Source organism: Ananas comosus, linkage group 14 (assembly GCF_001540865.1).
Source record: "Ananas comosus cultivar F153 linkage group 14, ASM154086v1, whole genome shotgun sequence".
Taxonomy (NCBI): Eukaryota; Viridiplantae; Streptophyta; class Magnoliopsida; order Poales; family Bromeliaceae; genus Ananas; species Ananas comosus.
The window spans coordinates 10,997,790-11,009,806 of NC_033634.1; the positions used below are offsets into that span (position 1 = coordinate 10,997,790).

The 12,017-nt window shown below is 36.2% G+C and overlaps 1 protein-coding gene and 1 long non-coding RNA gene across 2 annotated transcripts; both read left to right on the top strand.

Moving 5' to 3' along the window:
• On the top strand, positions 418 to 1,659 carry LOC109720834 (sufE-like protein 1, chloroplastic/mitochondrial; the record flags this gene model as incomplete). The annotated part of the gene is made up of 1 exon (XM_020248172.1): positions 418 to 1,659. A coding segment is annotated over one exon (1,029 nt), but the record flags the coding sequence as incomplete, so codon positions are not given.
• On the top strand, positions 6,639 to 9,854 carry LOC109719932. Its single transcript, XR_002218831.1, has 2 exons — positions 6,639 to 7,727; positions 7,826 to 9,854. It is a non-coding gene; the product is annotated as an uncharacterized LOC109719932 (long non-coding RNA).

A 12,017-nucleotide genomic window follows, 5' to 3' on the forward strand; every position in this document is an offset into this window, starting at 1 on the left:
TTATTTATTTTCTATATATATATTTTTTTATTTTTTAAATTTTTATTTATAAATCAGCTCGTATTGAAATTATTAATAAATGAACCGAATATTTTGGCCCGATACTTTACCCACACAGCTTGTGTTGGACTCGTTTACGAAACAAGCCGAACACGAGCCAACCCAGCTCGCTCGTGTTCGGCTTAGTTGACACCCTACCACACAAGCCTTCCTCTCCTCTCTCTCTCCTCTCTCCTCTCTCTCTCAACACACATCCATGGCGGTGGCGTCGTCTCTCTCTCTTCCTCCTCTCTCCGCCGCGTCTCCCCCTCCTCAAACCCTCCTCCCCCATCTCCTTCTCCTTCTCCAAACCCTCCTCCTCCGCATGGATTCCCTTCTCCTCCCCCATCTCCTTCCAACCCTCTACCCCAACCCTAAACCCTCCCCAATCCGACTCCACCTCCACCACCCTCTTTCTCCTCCTCCTCCTCCTCCTCCTCCTCCTCCCTCGACCCCTCCCTCCTCCCCCCCAAGCTCCGCGACATCGTCGCCCTCTTCCAATCCGTCCCCGACTCCAAGGCCAAGTACCAGCAACTCCTCCACTACGCCTCCAAGCTCCCGCCCCTCGACCCCGCCCACAAATCCGACTCCAATCGCGTCTCCGGCTGCGTCTCCCGCGTCTGGGTCCGCGCCTTCAAGGACGGATGCGGCGGCGGCGGCGACAATGGCGGCGGTTGCGGCGGGATCTGCTTCGAGGCCGATTCCGATTCGGTCCTCACCAAGGGCCTCGCCGCGCTCCTCGTCCTCGGGCTCTCCGGGTCCCCCGCCCGCGACATCGCCCGCGTGCCCCCCGAGTTCGTCGAGCTCCTCGGGATCCGCCAGAGCCTCACCCCGTCGCGGAACAGCGGGTTCCTGAACATGCTCCGGCTCATGCAGCGCAAGGCCCTCGAGCTCGAGGCCCTGGAAGGCGGCGGCAATTCGGGGGAATTCGGGGTTTCGGAAGATAAACGTGCGATCTCGGAGGGGAAAGATTCGATTTTGGAAGAGAAGCCTCGTGAAATTCGTGAGATTACGGCAAACGGGCATGCTAATTTTGAGAAAGGAGAGAGATTGTATGGTTTGGAGGGTGAGGAAGAAGATGATGGAAAGGTTGGTGTTGAGGTCAATTCGACGAGCTCGGGCAGTGTCACTGGTGGGAGGAAGGAGAGGATAAGGGGGAGATTGGAGAAAGAGCTGTCCCCTGTTGAATTGGAGATCGAGGACATATCGCATCTCCACGCGGGCCACGCGGGAGTTGCGGGAAGCAGCGGAGGAGAGACCCATTTCAATGTGAGGGTGGTCTCGAAGGCGTTCGAAGGGAAGAGCATGTTGAAGAGGCATAGGCTAGTTTATGATCTTTTGAAGGATGAGCTCAGTAGTGGTTTGCATGCTCTCTCTATTGATGCGAAAACTCCATCGGAAGTCTAAGTTTTGCGTAGATATGCAGAATTGTAGCACAAGGTTTCATTTCTTCGACTTGTTCTTTCGTTACATTTATTAACCTAGTTTTAAGTTGATAAGCAGTTGAATACATTGGGTCTCTGCATGTGTTGTACTTCCGAATAACTTATTGTTGTGTAATTATAGATGTTAATATTCTACAGGAATATCAAATAAGTTTTACATTTCGCTGTATGATTATTTATGCCAAAATTCTACCAGTTTGATGTCGAATAAATTTGTTTGTTAGTTTGAATATCTTTGTTTTGTGTTCAATTATGGGTTGTTGATTTACACTTCTGAAAATGTTTCATGAGTAGAGCTGATCAACGGAACACGGACAACTTTAGGGCACGTTTGGTTCAAAATGGGAGTTGAAATCATTAGAATAGGAATGGGAATGGGCCGGAATTGAAAACGAATGATAAAAACCAAACAAAGAATTATGTTCAAATTAAAATTTTTATTAAATTTAAATTTGTTATTTTATCAAAATTTGAACCCAAATTTGAACTTATAATTTGAACTTAAATTTGAATATAGAATTCAAGCTCAAGATCAAAGTCAAAATTTAAATTTAGAACTATTAAATTAAAATTTAAGAAATTAAAAATTAAATTTTAAATTCAAATTTGCAATTATGATTTGATCTAATGAATTTATATTTTATTTTTATATTTGAATTCAAATAGTTATTAGTGGAAAAAAAAAATTTTCTTTTCTCAATCACTTCAGAATCAAAGTTGACTCCCACCTCTATAATGGGAGCCACTTTTGAGGGATTCAAATCTCCCTGGAATAGGAATTAGAATGTTAATCCCTCAATCCAAACGCTAACAATGGAAATGATTTATTCTGATTTCCATTCCAAGTCTCACATACTTCAAACCAAACATGCCCTTGCAGTGAAATCCCCTCAACATCTTTCAGTTGCAATGATAGCAACTTATCTTGAGATTGTAACTTGCTAGCTCATTTAAGAGTCCCTCCATGACAAAAACTTTAGAATTTTTGTTGCCAAACACCTAGCTGTTACTTCTCTAAATAGAAAATTTGTTCTAGAAATGAAGCCAAGCAAGCCCTTAGGTTTTAATAAATGGCCTAATTTGACATAAGTGAAATGCCGATGAGATGGTGTCTGCCACAGATTTACTGGGTGGAATTATGATAATATATTGCTTCCCGTTCTTTGTAGATCAAAAATGTTTAATTCTCTCTCTTTTTCACTTTTTCTTTCCATTAAAGTGAAATGCGGAAAAGATTAAACAGGATGAGTTGTTGCCATAAAAAACGTGGACTGGAATTCTCATGTGTAGCACGAATAGGCCTTTCACTGTCTGTGATTGTTCTATGTAGACATGAATAGCTAAATGCTGAACAGCACATTTTTAGGCGGTCAGAATGATCCAAGACTTGTGAGTACTATTTTAGTATTTTTACTCCAATTGGGGAGTGGTGTAGAACCTACGGTTTGTTTATGGAACTTCAGATTATCGTAAGGTTTGATGCAAAATGGGTTATGGAACTAGCTAATGGAACCAGGGTTTTTGCCCAACAAAATGGCCAATTTTGACTAGGAGATTGAATCTTGTTTGAATGTCAAGTTTCATCATTCTTTCGAGATATTGATTCAAGTCAAATCAACTTTTAGCCCTAATACTCAAAAGAAGCTACAAAGGATCAATCATGTGTAGTCCCCTATTTATCGGGTCCTTTTTTTTTCTCTCCTTTTCTTTTTCTCTTTCATTGGGTGTTGATTTGCTTAAACCTTCCAACATTTTGTTCCAAGCTTGGGGCTGTCGCTTCTGGTGTTGTAATGAGATATCGACTAAATAAATAAATTTCCTATTGTTCATTTCTTCTATTTTTCTTTCTTGTCTAGGAAGCTCTTGCATGCTTTTTTCTGTCTCACAATAATCTTACTAGAAGTTGTTAATGTTCTTTGTATAAGTGTTTTCCCAGACTTCTCGATTTTCCTTTGGATTATCAGAACTACTATAAACATAGGTGGTGTTGAGTGAGTGATCAATGGTGTTATATCTCTCTATTTTAGGTGAAATTTTGTGCTCTTTTCTTCTGATGGACTGTATGGTTTTGCATCTATCTTAAACGAGATCAAGCCTATATAATAAAAGAATAACGACAAACATTTAATATGTGGAGAGCAAAATGTGCAGGCTCAAGGTTCACCATTGAAAGTGTGTAACAGTAAGTTTTTGATATTTTGGAGAACTTGAATGCTTAGATGCTCTAACATCTGCTGATTGAGATGCTCCTGCAAATCGATGGTAGCCAATATTTTCCGAGTTTATTGTGAAAGTATGAGAATGAAGCGTGTATTGATTAAAGTTGAAAGGCGAAGAACTTGAAGCATGTCAAGCCATTGCAGCTATCCTTTGCTTCGAACTCTTGGCAACATTTGGATTTTGAATACTTCATTGGGTTCGTCAATTCAAACTCGGGAACTCTTTTCACTGTATATGCATTTTCAATTAAATGTTGAATTGAAGGAAATGCATCTGTGAGGCATTTAACAATTATTGTACCTATATTTTATCAATAAATACATGTTAGAATTTCGACGTCTCCAACATCTATGCATCATTTTATGGCAAAGGCAAAGGTAGCATGTGAAGCATTTTCCTTGGTAGTTATAGAAAGAGGAGCCAAGATATTAAAACCATATAGTGGAGTAACTGTGCTTATGAAGCAAAGGACCCTATTCAAACTCTTTAGCTTCTAGATTCATTGAGAAATTGTGTTGATGAGACCTACTATAAGAATTGTTGGAGTTTCCTCGAACTGAATTACTCATCTGGCATTTTTGTAGAAGCTTCAGCTGATCAACATGGGCTCGTGAATCCAGCATCAGGACTCAAAAGTCTATAATCTGCATTGCCTTAGATTGACATTTTACAAAATTTTTCCAGGAAACTTTCTAGGAGATATATAGAATAAATAGTTTGCCATTATAGATGCACTTGGCCATGGTGAGAAGTTAGGAAGTCAGTCATTATTTGGAAAAATATTTTGAGTGCTTTGGTTAAATTAAAGATAGACTAAATAGTTTGCCATTATAGATGCACTTGGCCATGGTGAGAAGTTAGGAAGTCAGTTATTATTTGGAAAAATATTTTGAGTGCTTTGGTTAAATTAAAGATAGACATGCAGTGTAACAGGTGTTGAATTCCTACATAAATCTTTTGTCCTTAAATTTCAGAATTACAAGAATATAGAAATGGGGAACTATTTGGCAGAGTCGCTGATGAAATTCTCGAAGTATCTGGATAATTTACACAGCCTATTCATTTGTTTACGTGATTATGTCGACATTTTGTGCACTTGAGAATAACATGGTCGAACATTTGAAATCGAAATTTCTCTACTTTATGAACTTTTGAAAAAGTTCCAGAGTATTTGAATTATTGAAAATTGGTTTTAATTTGTTTCTCGTGTTCGCTGATGAATTTTTGATTGGTGCATTCGGTACTTGTTCAAGCTCCTAGAGTTTGTGTACCTGTTTCGGAGCTAAAAAGTGTTTGTAGATTAGCTTGTAAAAGGTTGGATATATTCTTTTTTCTGTTTAATTTATGTACAGAGTCCGTCTCCCGTACTTTCGAAAGTACGGGAGGCCCCGTGCTTGTAAGTTGTTTTCGATGATAGGACGTTCGATTCGACGATTGGCTCCATTAGGTATGATCTACCATATTGGAACTATTTAGAAACCAAATTTTAGATTTTTTTAACATCATTTACTAAGCGATCAAAAGGTCTAAAAAATGACTATTTTAACGGTCGATGTGGCATATTTTTAAGTTCAATGGTGTAGAAGTATCCAAATTACATGAAAATTTAATAGAAAATTCTACTTAACATCAGTAGCAAGATCAATACTTCCGATTTAAAATTTGAATTCTTTATCACTGTGTTTTATGAGATTTTCATTTTCAGCCGTTCATTTTGAGGCTACTCATTCACTAGACAAACGAAATCAAAAAATTATGAAATTTGGTTTCTAGATAGTTCCAATAGCGTAGATCAAGTTTAACGAAACCGATCGCCGAATCGGATGTCCCATCATCGAAAATAACTTACAAGCACGGGGCCTCCCGTACTTTCGAAAGCATAGGAGCCTAGCTCTTTATATACAATCTTTCACTTTGTTTTCTCCCCATGGTGTGTTCAGTTGATTTGGAAAGCACTGGATATTGTAGTTTGTGCATATATATATATATATATAGAGAGAGAGAGAGAGAGAGAGAGAGAGAGAGAGAGAGAGAGAGAGAGAGCTGAGCTGGAATGCTATCAGTAGCAAATGGGCTCTGTTGCTACCCATTTGTTTTCGATGATAAAGCGTCCAAATCGACGATCGGTACCGTTGAACATGATCTATATCACTTGAAGTATTCATAAATCAAATTTCAAATCTTTTCAAGATTATTGACCTAATGATCAAAAGGATTTCAAAATTTGTAATTTTAATGGTCAATATGTGGAGTTTTCTCGTTTAACGGCATAAAGATATCCTAATCAATTGAATTTTGGTTAGAAAATTTTTAAAACTATTTAAAATAAGATTTATAATCTTGATCTTGATTACAAGATTTCTATTATCACTTTTTAAAGGATATTCATTTTCAGCGTTCATTTTTGTGTTCACTTGATGGATAAGAGAACAATATTGAGAAAAACATGAAATTTGATTTCTAAATACTTCAAATGATATAGATCATGTTTAATGGTACTGATCGTCGATTTGGAGGCTTCATTATCGAAAACAAATGGGTGGTAATGAAGCCCGTTTACTACCGATAGTATTTTAGCTCAACTCTCTCTCTCTCTCTCTCTCTCTCTCTCTATATATATATATATATATATATTATTATTTTTCTTGAAAAGTTTAGAAATAATTTGCAAATAATGCCAGATGTTTCAGGATAAGACGATTGTTCCTTATCAATTTCATTTGGCAGAATATGCAAGAAACATGTCCACATGTCACAGAATTATATAATCGTACAGTGAATTATATACCTAATCTTTTCTGATTTTCTTCTGTGGGGCTATCAAAATATCCATCTAAATCAAGATTTATGTCTGCCAAAATCTTCCAAAGCGTCAAGCAAGGGAAATTAGGGATGTGTGGGTAGTTCTTTGAGCTGTAAGGGAGCCAGCTCCTTTTCAAGCTTCTTGTCAGATTTTCCTACATTAGAAAGCTTTATACCTGCAGGATAATTCTTAGAAGCTGAGCTTTCGATTCGAATGCTGAACGCTGAATCTGTTGAAAAAGTTTTCATCTGGTCATATCCACAAACACCTGAGAATGCATTCCAATTAAGCTAGCAGTCGAATCCCTGATATTCTTTGCATACATTTGGTGCATGAATTGGGCCAGATGCCTGCTCAACGAGTATGATCATATGCCATTGGACCTACGTCAGTCGTCGGATTGGGTGCTACCTAGGTCGAAATTCCAAATCTGAGCATAAGATATAGACTTCATTTCGCCGTTTCAGATATGATTCCAAATCCATAAGCTATTGGATTTGATTTTTTTTGTTTAAGCTTAGTATAGGAAGAATGGAGGCAGCAAAAATGGATTCAACCAGAAAGAATTGGCCACATGATGGCCTGACACCGATTCAGCCTGAAAATGCGAAGCAACTCATGCTCAAATAGTCGGAAAATCGATTGGAGCCGGAGCATCTTGAAACTCAAAGTGACTTGTGACACAAAACCTAATCCAAACCTAATCCGACCTGACCCGACCGATCAACACCTCAAATAGAGCTCGGAATAAATTTCATTTCTGATTTACTTCTGTTAGCCCTAGCTTTTGCTGCCTTGTTCAGGTTCTAACAGGCTTAATACTGCCATTACCTCTCATGCTTGTCATTAAATTCATAGTGGTCCAAATATTCATATCACAATAATTAGTTTTCAGACTCAAAAAACATGTGCCCACAACTTTCCTCACCATACAGAGAGGCCATGAGAATGAGTCCAAAGCTGCCCTACCTGCAAAACCCAGACTAACTTTTGGCTCTACTCATGGAACTCTTCTGCTGCAAAGTTGGAATTGGCCTTTCTCTTGTCCTCCCTCATGCCCTCACTTCCCTTCCACCTACCCCTCAGTAAACAAACATACTCCTTTGAAGCTGAGTATTTAAAGAGCATCCAGGACAAGAGAGTGTATGAGACCTAACAAAGTATCTTTAAGAGAATCCTCAAGAGAGAGAGAGAGGTAGAGAATGCATTGTGAGAAGCAAGTAAGTTGAATTTGTGGCTTTTCTTTTTTCCCCTCCATATTATATCAAAATTTTGAATGGGAGTTAGATGGTGATGCATGATTTTGGGTTCTCTGCAGGTTTGTTTTGTGGTGCACAAATTATATTATGGGTTTTGCATGCATGCATGTGTGAAGAATGGTGAGGGTCTGCCTGGCTCCCTGAATGCCATCTGAGAAGCTTTGTCAAATGTGTTGATGAACTTGTTGGTTGGCATCTGGGGAGTCATGCAGGCCTTTTTCTTTCTCCTTCTATTTTCCTGTTCTTCCTTCTTAGTTTAGGGTCTGTTTGGTTCCCTTTGACCGGATGGTATAGGACAAGAGAGCGGTGCTGCGAAAAACAAGATTTAGCAACTTGGAGGAGTCAGGAGTCGCAACTGGTGGGGGGTTCGTCCGGTGCGATATTTTGAATCCAATCCCGTTCAATCTCAGTCTGTCAGGTGGGTTTTGATAATCCCATCTTAATATAGTTATCTGATCCGATTAGATTTGATAATCCTAACCAACTGCAACCTCCGATATCTGTAAGTCGCTAAACCCTTCGTCTCCTCCAATATCTTTCACTCTTCTTATGCTATCGAATCCAATCGTGGTTGGAAAATGAGCCACATCCTTCCAAGAAAACTGACTGCTAATTTCATGTACCTTCTTACTTTAGCTTCTCATTCTTACTTTAGGGGTGTTTGGTTTCTGAAATATTTGGAAAATGAAAATACTACTTATCAGTAAAAATTTCTAAACAATTTTTTGTAGAAAAAACCATTTTTTCTAGGAACCAAATGGACGAAAAATACTTTTCCAACCAAAACAAAAAGTTTGGGAAACCAAACACCCCCCCATCTCCTTTGATCCTTTTCAAGGTAAAACTTTAGTTTTAGATTCTGAATTATTTTCATTTTTGAGTTGTATTCATTTTGGTCAATTTTTTATGTTCTTTTCTTTTGCTGAAAAAGAATAAAAAAAACAGGGTGAAGTGTGCAAATCTTTTCTCTTTGTACAAAGATTGTTAAGAAGAAAGAATTACCCTTCCAATTTACTAAAGCAAAGGAAAAGAATTAGACAAGTAAAGAGAGATTTGGTCTTCCAATGCACCATTGATGCACCATTGATCTAATTGGACTTTTGGTCACTGGGAGTCTTAATAAGCCACTCTCTTTTGAAGATGCTTAGACCAACTGTTAATACATATAGGTACATTTGTTTTATCTTTGTCTAATATCCTGTTCAAATTTTATTTTCGGCCGAAAATACGGTTTGTATATGTATTCTTACCAAATCCAATTCGTATTCGTATTCTTATTATCATGCTAAATATGGTTATAGATATTGTTTTTTTTTTGTTTTGGGACTTATTTTCCTAGAAAAGAATTTCAATTTTATGTGAATATTTTTGTTTCATTCGTATCTTAGCCTTCCTACTTTCGTATATCCGCATATGTTATTTACATATCTAAATAGTATCTGATTTGCATCTTCTACATATTTAGAAGCCAAAATAGAGTATCCATGCATCATATTGGAAGGAGATAATAAACTGACAAGTTTTGGCTTCTGCATTTCTGTGTTCAGAACAGTTGACTGCAATATATTACAAATCATCAGAAGAGAGAGAGAGAGAGAGAGAGAGAGAGAGAGAGAGAGAGAGAGAGAGAGAGAGAGAGAGTGTGTTCAAACTTCAAACAAGCAAGTTTTGTGAGGCAATCATCAAAGACAAAGGTATCAACTGTAACTTTTGGTTTAGAGTTCCCTGTTTCTGTCAACTTCACTGCAGTTGGAAGCACTTTTTGGACATTTTGATGAACAAGAGAGAGAGAGAGAGAGAGAGAGAGAGAGAGGGTTCGAACAAGTTAATTTTGTACAAAGCATTCATCAAAGACGAAGGAATCAACTGTGAGGCTCCTAACTTTTGGTTTAGACTTGCCCTGTTTCTGTCAACTGCACTGCAGTTGGAAGCACTTTTTGGACATTTTAAGAAACAAAACACTGTAATTGATTTTGGGATGCAAAAAGACCTTGTATCTTAGCCATTATGTAATACCTAAGGGGGTGTTTGGATTTCCAAGCAAATATCCCAGAAATAAAAAAAAAAAAAAAAAGTGTTTTTTGTTCATTTAGTTTCGACAAAATTTTGATTTTTTTTCCAGATTTTATTAGAAAGTAGTGTTTTCGTTTTTTGAATTTTTTATCCAAAAAGCGAGAAATGTGGAGAAGGTATTTTTTTGTAATTTTTTTGGGTTAATTTTGTACAGGTCCATGTACACATAGTGAATGACAAATATATTCTTACAAAGTTCAATTTTTATATGTTGTTTCTGTAAATATTTTGATATTTTTAAATATGTCCCTCTGGTTTCTTACCGTTAGCCAACCGTTAGATAATTGTTATATTTTCAATTTTACCATCACAAGTATATTCCTCCAAAAGTCATAAACAGTATAATATAAAAAGGTAAAAATGTTAAAAATTAACCGGGTTAAGTATTTAAACTATTGTTAACTAAATTTTTTTTACGGATTCTAACGGCAATGACATATTTAAAAATATTAGGACTTTTGTAGGAACAACATATGAAAATTTAAAACTTTATAGGAATATATTTGTTATTCACTATGTTTGTAGGAACCTGTATAAAATTAACCTATTATTTTTCCGAGGAATCAAACACCCCCTAAGGGTTTTTCTACACAATATATGTGGCCAATCCAAAAGAATCTGTTTGACCTTTTTATATATATATATATATATATATATATATATATATATATATATATATATATATATATATATCATTCTAGACCAGATTAAAAGAGTACATGGAGGTGAAGAGAGCAAAAGGAGAATTTGAAATAAAATTCAGCTTGATGTGAAAATGCTTCTCAAGTCCACACCCTCTACTAACTATTTCACATCCTCCAATACATGTAAAATACATTATAGTCCATGTTGGTTCTTTATTATTAACTAAACAAGTCCAATTTTCTGTTTCATGATAATAAATCCAAAAGGCTAACAAATTGAATTAGATGAGTTTAAGTGGGGTTGTAATCTATAAGAGACATAATAGTAAGAGATCCAACAATAAACCTAACATTCAGATGGATTAAATCGGATTGAAATTCATTGACGTTGTGGTTGAGCCCTTAAGTACGATGAGTGCGCATTTTTTATCAACACGTATTTTTTAGATAGTTGATTAGTGCTTACGATTTATAGTTTAAAATTTTTACTTAAATATTTCAGTCATTGAACTCTCGCGTGTATTGTAACTCCGTTTCTCCTAGTAAAGCAATCCAAGTTTTTCTTATAAAACAACAACTTTATCCCTTCTATAAAATAACTTTTGAAAAGACCCTTTAATAGTAAAAAAAAAAAAAAAAGTTGTTTGATATCAGATTTTGTTTTAGTGGTCAGGAATAGAATTGCAATATATGAGAGATTTACAAGTGAAAATATTAAATGAAAAGTTTAGAAGCTAATTTGCCATATTTTCTAATCTATCTTTTGCATCCTTTTTGTAGTCTCAAATTAGCAACTTTTGCTTGGTTTTTAGTGCTTAGCTGGCTTTATGATACCCTCTTTGCTTTGCATGGACCCTCAAATGTTTTAAAACACATCATGCCACACCTCTCCCACTAAATATTTCATGTGCTTTTTCTAAATTAATCAATTTATAATAGAAAAGTTTTATAAAATAATTTGTTACATTGACCTGAGATTTTCATATAACCTCAACAAGTACCTCCAAAATTTCTTGTTTTTGGGTAAAAATATCTGATGATGCCCTCAACTGTAGTCCATCCTGAAATAGGCTCATAACAATTTTTTTTATTTGATATTTTCTCAACTTTCAATTTTGTTTTCATTCAAGATCTATTTCTTCTTTTGAATTAAAATTTCATCAAAATTATCAGAAATTACCATTTTGAATATAAAATATAAAAACATCGTTTTTTGACAACTTAAAGTTTTTTGAGGGGAAGAATAAAAGGTTTTAAGTTCATGTCCCATAATTATATACGGTTAACAAGAAATAGTTATTTAAAGGCTATAATTTTTAATATAACAGGCCTTCTCAATGTGACATATATAACATATTCGAGCAAAAATTCTCAATATTTATATTTTATTTTGAAAAAGTTTAAATGATCTCCTCTAAATTTTTTTTTATTATTTATATATATCATTTGATCAGTTCATCGTTCTCGGGTTAACCCTAGGTTAACTTCATTCTCAGTCTAACCCAGGTTAAAAACGAGGAGTAAATTGAAAAAA